The sequence below is a fragment of the Medicago sativa genome, chromosome 8 (assembly GCF_051527215.1).
Source record: "Medicago sativa cultivar Bolivia chromosome 8, Bolivia_mono, whole genome shotgun sequence".
Classification (NCBI taxonomy): Eukaryota; Viridiplantae; Streptophyta; class Magnoliopsida; order Fabales; family Fabaceae; genus Medicago; species Medicago sativa.
The window spans coordinates 4,035,007-4,051,911 of NC_140756.1; the positions used below are offsets into that span (position 1 = coordinate 4,035,007).

A 16,905-nucleotide genomic window follows, 5' to 3' on the forward strand; every position below is an offset into this window, starting at 1 on the left:
AAAATAGTTCAACATTTAAAAGTCTTGGCACGCAGGCCTTATTGAAAAATCTCATAAATTAGTTCATAAAAGAGACACGTAAGGAATAGAAGTAAAAGCAAGCCCCCATCCCGTTACGTATCAAAGCACCTAGACACCAACTGAGAGTCCACTCATGAACGCCTCTAATCTTTATTACCTGCACATTACCCACGGTCGAGGCAACATATACGCAGAAGGGGTGAGATTTCATAATCAATACATTAAGCATATAATCCAATAAAATGCATTTAACAACTTAAACATTAATAACATATCATCAATTAACAATTAGCATATTTTTCACTTCATAACAAACACAATCATCAAATACCGTTACTAATTTTCATCGCAAATCATAATCAACTTAACACTCAACTTGACGACACAACTCATCTTTGACCATGCAACTCTATCAACTCAACAACAACTGGACAACACAACTCATCTTTGACCATGCAACTCTATCAACACAACAACAACTTAACAACTTAGACAACATGAAACTTCTTGATATGCAAATGCATGTGGTACCATTCAACAACAAAGTGAGCATAATAAGCTCTTCAACGTGTGAGCACAAAGGCTGCCGGGCCTAAGGCCCCCAACTTTAATGAGCACAAAGGCTGCCGGGCCTAAAGCCTCCAACTTTAATGAGCATGCAATGAACTCAAACTTCCAACGACTTAGACGACGACGTGAACAAATCATACGACTCATAATCATGGACAACTTCTTAAAATTCCAACAACATAGACCGACTCATGCAACTTCAAGACACTAACGGTCAACAACAGCAACCAGCAACATTTACATCGTAAAACAGTGTTTAAATAACATAACAACAATAAAGGGAATGAATCATAATCACTTATCATCATATAGCATCTTAAATAATTCTTATACAACATCACTACTAATCTCAGTCACCTAAACAGACTTCTGGGACTTCTGAAAGCATCCTAAACAACCCTCTTTCTTACTTCTAAGATCAACTCATGACTACACGTGCGAAAGGATCGCATCAGAACAATTTTGGGCAACTAACGGCCTAACTCGCAGTTGCGAGTAACTTTGCTCGCAATGGCGAGCAAAGCGTGCATTCTGGGTTCCTAAGTCTTTACTCGCAGTGGCGAGTTATTCTGCTCGCAGTTGCGAGCTTACAGGTCACTCGCAGTTGCGAGTTGCATTGCTCGCAGTGGCGAGTTCTGGGTTCTAGCTCGCAGATGCGAGTGTTCTTGCTCGCAGGTGCGAACGATGAATGTCAGTACGACCAGAAACCTAAAAATCACAACTTTTCACCTATATTCACGATTCCTTCATCCAAATAGCATCTAATTATCATCTTAAGTCATATCTAAGGTCTGTACACTAATTTTGCATCAATCTAACATCTGTTCTTGATTCATTCATCAAAATTGATCCTAAACCTAATTCTCAATTCTCACCAAAACTTAACCTAATCATGCTAAATTCATCCTATAGAATTATACCCTTAATAATATTGAAAATTAGTCTCACCCTTACCTGGTTATGATGAAATCGCAGCTCTCCCTCCAGTTCTCCTCTTTTCTGACTTTTCTCCCTTTTCTCCAAAAGTGTTTCACGTAAAAACGTTTCTAACTTCTGTTTGCCCTATTTATCTTTTCGTATTACTCTTCTCACCTCTAAACTTACTCTTTACACATCACAGCCCAACTTCTAATATTTTTATTTTATTTATCATATCTTATTTTATTTAATAATAAAATAAGTCATAACAACATAACAACTTCACCACAACAAAATACCCCACATAATTCATTTATAAATCATATAAACCACTCAACCTCATGAATCATAAAATTCACACATATCAATCATGAAAATCACTTAAATCATATATATAAATATATTTTTAAATAATCAAATAATTAAGACGGGCGTTACAACTCTCCCCAACTTATAGAATTTTCGTCCTCGAAAATTTACCTCAAGCAAACAACTCTGGATAAGACTCCATCATCTTACTCTCCAGCTCCCACGTCAAGCTTTCACCAGTAGCGCCGCTCCAAACAACTCTCACTAGAGGTATTTCTTTGCCTCTCAACGTCTTCATTTTGCGATCGTCAATCCTCAAAGGTAAAGTCTCCACCGTAAGGTTGTCTCTAACTTGCACGTCATCACTCTGAATCACATGGGACGGGTCTGGAACATACTTCCTCAGCTGCGACACATGAAACACTTCGTGCAAATTCGATAAATGCGGTGACAAGCCAACTCTATAAGCCACCGTGCCAATTCTCTCAGATATCTGATAAGGACCAATAAACTTTGGAGTCAACTTCTTTGACTTCAATGCACGACCAACACCGGTCGTTGGGGTAACTCTCAAGAACACATGGTCTCCCTCTTGAAACTCAAGGTCTTTCTTACGCTTATCATGGTAACTCTTCTGTCGACTCTGCGACGCTTTCATCTTCTCTTGAATCATTTTCACCTTCTCAGTAGTCTGTTGAACAATTTTTGGTCCTAGAACCACACTTTCACCGGTCTCAAACCAACACAACGGATTCCTACACCTCCGACCATACAAAGCCTCGAAAGGTGCCATCCCAATACTTGAATGATAGCTGATATTATAAGTGAACTCTATCAACGGAAGATGACTATCCCAAGTTCCACCTTGCTCAAGTACACAAACTCTCAACAAGTCTTCGAGTGACTGAATTGTTCTTTCCGACTGACCATCTGTCTGAGGATGATAAGCCGAACTCAATCTCAACTTAGAGCCTAAAGCCTCTTGCAAACTCTTCCAAAATCTAGAAGTAAATCGTGGGTCTCTATCTGACACAATGCTCGAAGGAACACCATGCAGCTTCACAATGTCTCGAATATAAATATCTGCTAACTGAGCCACAGGAAAACTAATATTAATCGGAAGGAAATGTGCCGACTTCGTCAATCTGTCAACAATCACCCAAATTGCGTCATTCCCTTTAGGAGTATTTGGCAAACTCGTCACAAAATCCATGGATATACTATCCCATTTCCATTCTGGTACATCTAACGGTGTCATCAACCCAGCAGGTTTCTGATGCTCTACCTTCGACTTCTGACAAATCAAACAAGAGTACACAAATTGTGCCACATCACGTTTCAATCCTGACCACCAAAACAGCTTCTTTAAATCATGATACATCTTTGTAGCTCCCGGATGAATGCTCAAGCTACTCCTATGACTCTCTTCCAGAATCATCCTTTTTATCTCGTCATTGTCTGGAATACAAATCCTACCTCGGAACCTCAACACACCTTGATCATCGACTTTAAAGTCACCATCTTCAGTTTGATTACTAGCAACCAACAAGTCCACAAACTTAACATCAACCCTCTGTGCATCTCTAATACTTTTCAAGAAATCGTTATCAATTTTCAGCATTCCTAACTTAACGCTCCGAGACGACATTTCACAAACTAAGCTCATATCTCTAAACTGTTCAAGTAATTCAAATTCCTTCACCATCATAGCAGACATATGTAAACTCTTCCTACTCAAGGCATCCGCAACAACATTAGCTTTACCCGGATGGTAATTCAAACTAAAGTCATAATCCTTCAACAATTCGAGCCACCGTCGCTGTCGCATATTCAATTCTTTCTGATCAAACAAATACTTCAAGCTCTTGTGATCACTAAACACCTCGAATCTCGAACCATACAAGTAGTGTCTCCAAATCTTAAGGACAAATACGACTGCAGCTAATTCAAGGTCATGAGTAGGATAGTTTCGTTCATGAGTTCTCAACTGTCTTGATGCATAAGCAACAACTTTACCATCTTGCATAAGCACACCGCCTAAACCTAATTTGGACGCATCACAATACACCGCAAAAGGTTCATCAGGTTTTGGCAAAATCAAAACTGGAGCCGTCGTCAAACGCTTCTTCAATTCATTAAAACTGTTCTCACAATGAACATCCCACACAAAGGTTTTACCTTTACACGTCAACTGAGTTAACGGAAGTGCCAACTTAGAAAATCCTTCTATAAATCTTCGATAGTATCCTGCCAAACCCAAAAAGCTTCTAATCTCTGTAACTGACTTAGGAGTCTCCCATTGTGATACTGCTTCAACTTTAGATGGATCGACTGCAATACCACCACCGGAAATAACATGGCCCAGAAAACTTACCTCGTTCAACCAGAATTCACACTTAGACAATTTAGCATACAACTTCTTCTCTTTCAGCACTTGCAAAACGATTTTCAAATGTCCTGCATGTTCTTCTTCTGTCTTAGAGTAAATCAAAATATCATCGATGAACACAACCACAAAGCGATCCAAAAATGCATGGAAAATGCGATTCATATACTCCATAAACACGCCAGGCGCATTACTCACACCAAAAGGCATCACCTTATATTCATAATGACCATATCGCGTCCTAAAGGCCGTCTTCTGCATGTCTTCATCTTTTACTTTAATCTGATGGTAACCCGACCTTAAATCAATCTTGCTGAACACACGTGCACCCACCAGCTGGTCCATCAAATCATCAATTCTAGGAAGTGGATATCTATTCTTTATAGTTACTTTATTCAGTTGTCGATAATCAATGCACAACCTCATACTTCCATCTTTCTTCTTAACCAACAATACCGGCGCTCCCCAAGGTGAAACACTCGGTCTAATGAACTTCTTATCTAGCAATTCCTCCAACTGTTTCTTCAACTCAGCCAACTCAGAAGCTGACATACGATAAGGTGTCATAGACACATGCTTCGTTCCCGGAACAAGGTCAATATAAAATTCAACTTCTCTCTCCAGTGGTACATCAGGGATTTCATCAGGGAAAACTTCAGGAAAATCACACACCACCTGCAACTTATCAATCACTGCTTGATTCTCCAAAGATAAGGATGCCATCAAGGAAAACATCAAGATCCCATCGCGTTCTAATTGCTTCAGCTGCTTAGTAGACAAAAATTCTGCTCCACTTTCCTCTTCAGCAGAAGAGAAACGCACCGACTTACTAAAACAATTAATGAGAACATGGTTGTACTCTAACCAGTTCATACCAAGAATTACATCCATTCCACTCAGAGGCAGACAAACTAAATCAATCTCAAAATCACGATCAAACATAGACAAAGGACATCGTAAACAAACAAGAGAAGTAGTCACCGAACCCTTAGCTGGAGTTTCGACGACCATTTCTCCACTCATATCAGACACAGCAAGACCCAACTTAGAAGCACAATCAAAAGCAACAAAACAATGTGTAGCACCAGTATCAATAATAGCAACTAAAGGAGTATTGTTAATATAACAAGTACCTCTGATCAAACGATCCTCATTTTCAGTCTGAGTACCAGTCAAAGCAAACACTTTCCCTCTAGTCTGAGTCTTCTTCGGATTCGTACACTGAGACCCAATATGACCCTCTTCTTTGCAGTTAAAACACATAATGTCCGCATGCTTACACTCTGCAAGTGTATGTCCTTTACTGCCACAACGAAAGCACCGTTTAATATCCTTAGTACAAGCATTACTCTTATGGCCTTTCTCGCCACAAGTGTAACAAACAACCTCAGCACCAGCATCCTTCTTATTTGACCTCCTCTCATCATTAGCTCTTCCTTTTCCTTTGTCAGCAGGAGCACTGTAAGGCTTTGGGCGACTTTGTTGGCCCTTACCCCTCTTCTCACTCATAATCTTATAATGAGCTTTGCTGTCATCTTCATAGATTCTGCATCTGCTCACCAAAGCAGAAAAGTCACGGATCTGTTGGTAACCAATGGCTCGCTTAATATCAGCACGCAAACCATTCTCGAACTTGATACACTTAGAGAACTCAGCATTGTCCCCAGTGTAGTGTGGATAGAACTGAGCCAGCTCCACAAACTTTGCTGCATACTCTGTCACCGACATGTTTCCTTGCTTCAGCTCAAGGAACTCGATCTCTTTTCTCCCGCGAACATCCTCAGGAAAATATCTGTTTAGGAATTCTCTCTTAAACACAGCCCAAGTAATAACTGCATCATCCTGCTCTAGGGTAGGTTGGAGGCTCACCCACCAGTCATCAGCTTCCTCAGCCAGCATATGCGTTCCAAAACGCACCTTCTGATCATCAGTACATTGCATAACTCTGAAAATTCTCTCAACCTCCTTGAGCCACGTCTGTGCTCCATCAGGGTCGTACCTTCCTTTGAAGGTAGGAGGATGATTTCTCAGAAAGGTCTCCAACATTCTCACATCAGCATTCGCACCAGCACCAGCATTTGGATGTTGTCCCACAGCTTGGGCTACAGCTTCCAAAGCAGCAGCAATCGCAGCGTCATTTCTTCCAGCCATTCTAGTCCTCTTATAGCAAATAAGATTCGCAGCCTCCAGGTCTCTTCTCTGCACAACACACAACATTTAGAATATCATAATAGTGGTATTCCAACTCCTAAAGACACAACTCGACTCACTACTTGGCCGGACGGACCGACCTGCTCTGATACCAATTGTAACACCCCGTTTTCCCAACATAAAAATTTCATTTAAAATCAGAGTATTTTGATCACAACGGAATGTCACATACTTCATTTAAATCATAAAATGGATAATAATAATTATCCTTCAAATTCAACATCATGAAAAATCTTAAACTATTGCAGCGGAAAATAGTTCAACATTTAAAAGTCTTGGCACGCAGGCCTTATTGAAAAATCTCATAAATTAGTTCATAAAAGAGACACGTAAGGAATAGAAGTAAAAGCAAGCCCCCATCCCGTTACGTATCAAAGCACCTAGACACCAACTGAGAGTCCACTCATGAACGCCTCTAATCTTTATTACCTGCACATTACCCACGGTCGAGGCAACATATACGCAGAAGGGGTGAGATTTCATAATCAATACATTAAGCATATAATCCAATAAAATGCATTTAACAACTTAAACATTAATAACATATCATCAATTAACAATTAGCATATTTTTCACTTCATAACAAACACAATCATCAAATACCGTTACTAATTTTCATCGCAAATCATAATCAACTTAACACTCAACTTGACGACACAACTCATCTTTGACCATGCAACTCTATCAACTCAACAACAACTGGACAACACAACTCATCTTTGACCATGCAACTCTATCAACACAACAACAACTTAACAACTTAGACAACATGAAACTTCTTGATATGCAAATGCATGTGGTACCATTCAACAACAAAGTGAGCATAATAAGCTCTTCAACGTGTGAGCACAAAGGCTGCCGGGCCTAAAGCCCCCAACTTTAATGAGCACAAAGGCTGCCGGGCCTAAAGCCTCCAACTTTAATGAGCATGCAATGAACTCAAACTTCCAACGACTTAGACGACGACGTGAACAAATCATACGACTCATAATCATGGACAACTTCTTAAAATTCCAACAACATAGACCGACTCATGCAACTTCAAGACACTAACGGTCAACAGCAGCAACCAGCAACATTTACATCGTAAAACAGTGTTTAAATAACATAACAACATTAAAGGGAATGAATCATAATCACTTATCATCATATAGCATCTTAAATAATTCTTATACAACATCACTACTAATCTCAGTCACCTAAACAGACTTCTGGGACTTCTGAAAGCATCCTAAACAACCCTCTTTCTTACTTCTAAGATCAACTCATGACTACACGTGCGAAAGGATCGCATCAGAACAATTTTGGGCAACTAACGGCCTAACTCGCAGTTGCGAGTAACTTTGCTCGCAATGGCGAGCAAAGCGTGCATTCTGGGTTCCTAAGTCTTTACTCGCAGTGGCGAGTTATTCTGCTCGCAGTTGCGAGCTTACAGGTCACTCGCAGTTGCGAGTTGCATTGCTCGCAGTGGCGAGTTCTGGGTTCTAGCTCGCAGATGCGAGTGTTCTTGCTCGCAGGTGCGAACGATGAATGTCAGTACGGCCAGAAACCTAAAAATCACAACTTTTCACCTATATTCACGATTCCTTCATCCAAATAGCATCTAATTATCATCTTAAGTCATATCTAAGGTCTGTACACTAATTTTGCATCAATCTAACATCTGTTCTTGATTCATTCATCAAAATTGATCCTAAACCTAATTCTCAATTCTCACCAAAACTTAACCTAATCATGCTAAATTCATCCTATAGAATTATACCCTTAATAATATTGAAAATTAGTCTCACCCTTACCTGGTTATGATGAAATCGCAGCTCTCCCTCTAGTTCTCCTCTTTTCTGACTTTTCTCCCTTTTCTCCAAAAGTGTTTCACGTAAAAACGTTTCTAACTTCTGTTTGCCCTATTTATCTTTTCGTATTACTCTTCTCACCTCTAAACTTACTCTTTACACATCACAGCCCAACTTCTAATATTTTTATTTTATTTATCATATCTTATTTTATTTAATAATAAAATAAGTCATAACAACATAACAACTTCACCACAACAAAATACCCCACATAATTCATTTATAAATCATATAAACCACTCAACCTCATGAATCATAAAATTCACACATATCAATCATGAAAATCACTTAAATCATATATATAAATATATTTTTAAATAATCAAATAATTAAGACGGGCGTTACATGACGCATGTCATTGGTTGAGTTACCTGTGAATACAATTGGCCTGCTTAGTTTTATTTTGTTAATATTTGTTATTAATGTGTTTTTATGCAATTACGAATGTTCATAAATCGATCTAGGCCTTGAATGACTATTAACCATAGCTTTGGGGACTTGACCTAATTTTACCGTTCAATTGTAAGACATTTGACATATATTCTATTACCGTCTTTGTGACAAGAGTTTTAATGCTCATTAAAACCTTCAATGGTTACGTACGCACCTAAGATATTTGAGAGTTGTGACTGGAGAAACAGGTTAAGTACCAAACAATAGGCTTAGGTATTTTGTTATAAAGCTATGAAACTAAGTAAACAATCATAGACATTGCACTGAATTACAAGTCGTGAAAGAGAAGAAAATCTAACATGATATAATACCTGTTTTATTTCGTTAAATGAATCAACCACTATTAAGTGTAACCCCCCAAAGTTTACATATCTTAGTCAAAATTGTAGTAGTTAAGTTAAAATTTTATAATCATTGTGGATATGAACTTTTCTAAATATTACTAGTTGACGATAATTTATCACACTTGTTAAACCGGCCATCATGTTTTTGGCATCTTTGTTGGGGATCATTAAAAATTTATATTAAGCAACTATAAATCTGATTAGGGTTTCTGCAATTTTTATTTATTTGCTTCAATTTATTCTTTTCAATTTTTATCTTTTTGCTAATGTGCAGCAAAGGAGCAAACGAAGAGTTCGTATTTGATTCAGAAATCGAGAAAACTACAAAAGCAATTTAGAATGCTGTCCGATTAGCCAATTTAGAAGGCACTCCAATCACTTTTAGAAGAATTTGACGAGGAGGAATTTCAAACGGCTGAAGGTAACCCATCACCACCACCAATGCGCACCATATGAGACTTTGGATGGAGGAAGAATCGAGGATATATCACTCACGAGTTTCAACTAACAAACTCGGCTGCCTTTGTTATAAAAACACCATCCTAACCGGCTTGAAAGATTATATATTCTGCCAGGCATACCCGTTTAACCCACCCCTTGTAGTTGCGCCACCAACATTCAACATGATGAAAACGAGGATCGTGGTGGAACTGGATGTGTTGGCCCCCATGCTCTTTCAAAAACCGTTTCTTTACTTTTATTGTACTAATCTGTGTCAAGTATTCCAGTTTTTCCCTCTAAAAACTATTTTCATTGTATGATAATATGAAGAAAAAAAACTAATTTATCTATGTTATTAAGTTAAAACACTCATTTTAACACTCTTTTCATTATTCATTCTATTAATGAGTAAAATAATGTGGCTCATACCAACTTATATGAGTCCCATTTTTTAAAAATTATGAAATTCTCACAAGTTTCATCCAATATAATAGTGAATATTAAAAAGAGTGTTAAAATTAGTGTTTTTAGAACGTCTCAATATCAAAAGTCCATCATCAAATGCATACGGGAAGATAACCATTTAGAAAACTTAATTACTTTTTTTGGTATTAAACTTAATTAATTCATGAACATGAAAATAAAATGGACCGATCAAAATAAATAGACTAAAGTGTATTTAACCTTCATTTCTATCAAATGGATAAATTGAAGTGAAGTTATTTTTATAGGAAAATTGGAGTTATGTTTGACATAACATGTAACCCACAATACTATAACTTACATTTTTGATCTAAGAACTCTTTAATCTTGATGCGAATATAATTTTTGCACTGATTTTTACATTGATATGCTGATATGTATTAATCCATTGATTTGATTTGTAATGAAATACATTAACTTTTTGTTTATAAGTTAATGTTTGCACTCAATTTTTGTTATCTTACTTTGACCAAAAAAATTTGATATGACAACGATGACTTTAACCGTGTAATATTTATGTCTCAATTCCCTTCAAAATAATGTTTCCGTTTCAGTTGGCCATTTATTAAAGCAATGTAGACTAATTTGGGACGAAGCTTCGTTGATAAAATGAGTCACATGTAAAAGATCAAGAATTGATGGTGATATCTCATATTTTTGTTGCATTAAAATAAATCACCAAATAATAAAACAACAAATAATATTTCGATGAAACAAAGTAAATTAGAGAGCCAATAAATCGAAAGTGCTTCGTGGCCCACTAAAGCTTTATTGGAAGATTCATGGAAAGGAAGCTTCTCCTTCGTGTGAAAGGGAAACCCCAAACAAACAAACCAATCAATCCACGTCATATGAGAATGTTTTTTAACAACAAAAAAATATTACATTTGTTTTAGGGGAAAAAGATACTACAGTACATTTTTTGCTAGAAGATTTGTTTCCCCATGCATACAATGTACTTGTTTTACAATAGAATTATAGAAAGTTATCACAGTATATATATAGGTAACAAAAAAGTTAGTGTGCTAATTAGACATGAGTTCTTACAAGGAGGATTGTTGGAATGATTTGACTTCAACCTAAATTTTAGTGCATGGAAAGTTGTCTGTTATTGTGCATGGGGATGGAGAAGCAAAGAGTGTCACAACGAAGAATTCGGTCAAAGTGAACACATCCGGAGCTCGGAAAGATTGTAGAAGAGCTGGATGTGCTTGAAGGTTTTTATTTTTTATGCTAAAAGATTGGGATATAGAGCAGCGGAATTAAATATTGATTCTGTCACTGACTGGTTCATGGAATTAGGCATGGGTGGATAGGGAGTTGCATGGAGCACGCTTTGGTTAAGAAGAAGATCCGTCAATTGATTTAGATTGAAAAGTGAAGGCCGTTCATTTGTACCGAGTGACAAATCAACGTGCTAATGCACTTGCAAATTAAGGATGCTCTTTGAATTACTTTGTGATGTTTTACATGTCATGTCCAACTCTAATTAGAAATTTGTTTGTAGTTGGTACGGAGCAAGAATTGTTGTCTATAATTGCGACAAAAAGCTGTCTAGCTCCTCTCACACAACACACATTGCCTGATTGGAACAGGGAACAAAAACTAAATAGTGATGAAGAAATATCCTTTCAGAAAAAACTTGTAAATGATAATTTGATGTAACACTGGCCTCTAGATATAGATACGTGTCGAGTCCAGTTTTCATTGTTTGCACTATCCATCCATTAAAATCACATGCACCACATGGGTTGGAGTGTGTGTGTGAGGTTTCTTTGTTTGTGGTAAAAGAATGCTATTCAGTTTAGATCAATTAGTTAAAATATCTTTTTCCATTTCTGCTCAATATATTATAATGTTTTAAGTCTAGAGGCTTAGATTATCTATAATTACTAATTATGTGATTTTTTTTTCCCGGTTATTTTAGCTTTACTACATGAATAATATTTTTCAAAATCATTTATAGAAAACTATGAAAATAAAGCTTAGTCGCTCAAGTTTGAAATCACACCTTTGTTCACATCACAAAGCCTAGCATATCAAATATCAAAATTATCTTACAACATGTAAATTGAACTAGACATTTTATTCATTTCAATGTCTAATTTGAACATGCCATCGATGGTCTACCCTTTCACAACAAAAATACAATTTTTAGTAATGGTGTCAAATTTATTGTGATTAAGGGTATTTTTGAGGCTATAAAATCATGAGCCGCAAGATAAAGAATATGAGATTTGGTTTAGTTTGATTGAATCTTAAAACAAAACTAAACCAAACCAATGTAGTTCGTGTTGGTTTGATTTTTGTGAGACAACACATAATTTAAAAATCCACCAACAATTTTGATTATATTAGTCGTAACAATTAACTATTTTGCAAAGATTAACTTCAAATATCATTAAGGAGCATATAGAGAAGGTGCAACAATTAATAATTAACTCCAATTACAAAAAGAAAAGAAAAAAAGAATGAGTGAAAATATAATCACAATCATCCGTATTTCCAATTACCTCTTGGGTTATACAATTTGTAAAGTTTATTCCTTGTTTTTGATGTTCTCGTGAAATATTTTATGGATGACATTGATGTTATTTATTCTATAAGATTTGTCATGTATAATTTTGACGAGGTTAATTGAAAAAAGAATAAGAAAAATAGGGCTGAGTGAAAATATAATCCAAAAAGACTATTAGAATGCCGCATATTTAATAACAACTAAAATCAAGTCACAATGATAAAAGTGTTGTATAGAACACCTAAAAAGGCAATTGGTGTTGTGTGTGTAAACGCGTTACATCAACATCTCCCACTCAAGGTCATGACTCGATGACCGTCCAGGTTCCCACCAAACACATTTATATTTTTCTCTTCTTGAGTATGCGAAATTAGAGAAAGAGACCCCATGCAATCAAATGCCATAAAACACATTAAAAACATGATGCTCCCACTATCATAAATTAAGTGTAATTGTATAACATGAACATATATAAAAATGCTTTAAAATCATTTGCACAACATTCATTTGGATAATTTTATAAATTATTATAATATTAATCTTTCATTCATTTATATACGAAAAGGATGGCTATGCATATTTATTTTTGGATTGAGATAGTATAGTATAGTATAGTATGATATGATTTAACTTTATTTTTGGGGGTTTTGTTAGACTAGAACTGGTATGTACTTAAGAAAGAAGGAATAGCCACACACACACACACACGTGTAGTGTACTATGTGATAGAGAGCATCTGCAGGTTGATATGTGGAACTAATATTATTACTGAGTTTAGTAGTACAGCTATATAGCTTCCATATAGGAGACAGCTTGACGGCTTGGGATTCCAATATAAATGTTCTCAGCTACAAATCAAAGATGTGGGAATCCCAATCCCAATTTTCTTTCATAACAAAATTTCACATACATACATGATCACTCCATTTTTGAGGAAAAAAAAGAGTACAAGACAAAAGGAAAATAAATAATTCATTACCTAAAAAATGAATGTAGTATGTGTTAATAGCATAGGGCCTGAACAACCCGTGTTCAGCTGCTGCCACCACACTCTCAGACTCAAACAGACACCTACTATTTCCGGCTAAATCCAAATTGAGGGGGCCATTTTCCTCTTCTACGTTTTACCATAACTATTATTACTTTCTTTTTTTTTTACTGCAGTTAAACCCGACCATATCATAAATCAAGTAGAACACTCTGTATTGCACAATTTCATTTGTTACTACTACCCAATATAGTTACACTCCTCCAATGCCAATGATGAGATAGTTAAAAGAATCCCGGGAACAACAATGACGAAAAATAAACTTACCAACACATATAGTAACTATTAATTACTAACATTTCTTTATTAAAAAATATAATAAACAAATATTAAATTTTAAGGTCACTAATTTTCATTCCAAATTCCTTAAAAAAAAAAAATTCATTCTTAATTATACATTTTCTAACAGACACCGTTTTAAAAAAGAATCATAAGATACTAGAAATCAAAGCGGGTAAAAGTAAAATTAAGATAGATGTTATTTAAATTAAATGAAGAATCAGTACCTTTCTTACTAACAAGTAGTAACAGCACAATAATATATTATAAAGCTTAAAATGAAATTAATATTGGGAGAAAGGTTACAAAGTGTGACTTCACTTAACTATTACATATTATTATTCTTGTTTGTTGCCGTGACGCTCCTCCATTAATTAATTTCTTCTTGGAAATATAGTAATTAATTAATTAGCCATGCAAATTAAATTAAATTAAACTGGGATATTATGCATGCTCCTAGTTAATAGCTACACATTGGTTGCGTACGTAGGTTCACTACCCGGTGGAGAAAAACATTGAGCTTGAAGTTGTTGAAGGGCTTGGGCTTTGGTACGACCTTTGTCGAAAATAATCCGGTGGAGAAACCGCCACTGTCACCGACGATGTAGATTGAGTTCCAGACTCTGGCGGGGATCCTTCAAAATAAAAAACAAATCATTATGTACCATAATCATGCTTATGATAAGTAACTCCCTTATTTTTGGTTAAATAGAATAGATAACTAAAGACATGTATTTTAGTTCTACTACATTATTAGTGCATAATATCAAAAGTAATTGATTAAGAAAATTACTTGTGGAAGAATTATCCAAAGTATTGTGAGATTTGTGAATATCTTGAGTATTTGGGTGCTGAGTTTTTCTCCTGCGACGATTATGATCAGCCAATCTCTTCCTGCAGCTACGTTTTCCATTATCAAACTCAGATAGAAGATGGAACCTGCATATATATTTATTTATTTATGTATGTCAAAATCAAATAAATAATATTTTAATAAAACAAAAATAATAATATAGTGGATAATATTTGTTTGAGACACAATGTATAGTAGTGTTATATAGCTGTGTTGTTTTGTTTGAATGGAAGTACTAACTAACTAAAAGCAGCAAAACAATGCAGTACGTAAGTAGTAAAACTGAAAACCAAACAAACTAAGTGAGTAGTATATGTTTTAAGGGACACAAATGCCCTCGGGATTTCCCCATGTAATGTACGGTCAACTCAATCATTGTCAACTCTCCCCTCAAGGGTATTTCCGTCTTTTTCTAATCCAACCTTCTCCCCTATCCCCCAACACCGCTGTTTTGTGCTTGCTTACTGTGCTTTAATGCATGCTTCCCTCATACACGTTTTTAAAACCCAAAATACACATCTTAATCAAAGGACCTTTTTGATAAAAAAAAAAAAATAAATTAATGCTTCCGTTTAATTAAAACCTAACTCAAATTAACACAAGTTTAGTAAGTCATTGTTGTTTAATTTGCACTTATGGTATGGTGTAAGAAGTATAGACATAAATAGAAATAGACGAAAATGCCCTTGAAGTGAGGCACAAAAATAAGAACATTCATCTCAATGATTGAGTTGTTAAAGGGGTAATCATGTCATTTAAAGATCACAACCTGCTGCATTGCTGGCAGAACCGCTGAGTCAACCCAGCTGCAACGACGGTGGCTGCCTTGGAGTGAAACTCACAAACTTTGTGGCGGCGGTGGTAGTGCTTCGCCTGAGATAGATCAGCATTGCAACCTTCGGCCTGACACCGAGGCGAGTTTGAAGAACCTGTCGAACCCGGTTCAGGTGGTCTAGACCGACGGTAAAGGCGGCTCACGAAGTCGTCTTCGGAAGAGAAGTATGTGCGGCCACCAAGGTTGAGTCCAAGTCTAGAGCCCACGAAGTCTATGGGTCTGTTAACATCCTCGGATTTTGGTACAAGGAGGAATCCAGGGCCATGTCCATGTCCATGACCAGGAAGAGGGTCAAGGGAGAGCATGGAAGGAGGTTGTGGTTGAGGTGGAGGGTAAGAAGAAGCAGTTGATGACCCTCCATGGAAAGCCCGTGGGTCGAAGAAGGACTGATGGATATGGTGCTGCTGGGCCTGTGGGCTAAACTGGTTGTGGTGGTGGTGGTTATGATGAGTAAAATCACCACTGTTTATGTCGATGGTGGGTCCAGCACCAGGTCCGTTAAGGTAGTTGTCGGATAACATAGCTTGAGAAGCGTAGTGGTCGAAGATTTGACGGTGGGCTTGATCAGAGGCTGCTGCTGCGGCGGAGTTGTTGTCTTCATTTCCGGTAAGCATGATGTTTGTTGGGTTACCCCATTCATAGTCCAACATGTCTCTCTAGAAAGAAAAAAAAAATAAGTACCTGTGAAATGAAATGAAATGAAATGAAAATCACGTTGTAACAAGAAGAATATATATAAAAGTCATTCTTTATTTTTGGAGGTGTAAATAGCAATAAGATAGCCCTAACCTAATTTGCAGAAAAGTTATGGTTGGGGGAGAGAGACTCTATCTATCTATCTAACTCATTTCATTTGATTCAGAGAAAACAGTGTGTAATGTAATGGCGTGTACATTAAGTCTATTATCACACACTCTCTCTCACTATAACTATGTCTCAGAGAGAGAGAGAGAGAGAGAGACTTTCTTTCTTTCTTTCTGCTATGCTAAATGGGATGTGCGCTTAAAAGATCTCACTTTCACCCTAAAAAAGCTGAACACTTTTGTCTCCTTCTCCTCATCTCTCTCTACCAATAGGAAAGTTACTCTTGTAACTCAATTCTCATTCTCTCTCTCTCTCTAGTTGAGTTAAGTTTGTGTTGTGTGAGTTTGAGGGAAATTCAGCTTATGAGGCGGCTTCTGCAGACAGTGGGTAATTGGTGGGTGATCTGTACTCTGGATATGCTTCCATTGGAAATTACCTTTTCACCTAAGTGTAAATTTTTACTTTCATTTTTATTTTTGTTTTTCAATTTTAATTTTACACCACACACTTTTTTTTTTATTAGACAAATAACAAATATTTTTTTTATCACACAGTTTTACACTGCAATGAATCTTAGTC

The 16,905-nt window shown here is 36.5% G+C and overlaps 1 protein-coding gene across 1 annotated transcript; it reads right to left on the minus strand.

Moving 5' to 3' along the window:
* Nucleotides 1-14,096: 14,096 nt before the first annotated feature.
* On the minus strand, nucleotides 14,097-16,905 carry SPL8 (squamosa promoter binding protein-like 8). Its single transcript, XM_085733042.1, has 4 exons — nucleotides 16,312-16,905; nucleotides 15,457-16,203; nucleotides 14,628-14,773; nucleotides 14,097-14,469 (listed from the first exon to the last, which is right to left on the minus strand). The coding sequence occupies exons 2-4, from the start codon at nucleotides 16,170-16,172 to the stop codon at nucleotides 14,330-14,332; spliced, it is 1,002 nt and encodes a 333-aa protein (XP_085589168.1). The 5' UTR covers nucleotides 16,173-16,203; nucleotides 16,312-16,905; the 3' UTR covers nucleotides 14,097-14,329.

Coding starts and splice junctions, on each gene's coding strand:
- SPL8 (XM_085733042.1), bottom strand. CDS start 16,172: ATGTTGGACTATGAATGGGGTAACCCAACAAACATCATGCTTACCGGA. Junction 14,774..15,456: donor TTCTGCCAGCAATGCAGCAG/GTTGTGATCTTT, acceptor ATATATATGCAG/GTTCCATCTTCTATCTGAGT. Junction 14,470..14,627: donor TTTGGATAATTCTTCCACAA/GTAATTTTCTTA, acceptor TTTATTTTGAAG/GATCCCCGCCAGAGTCTGGA.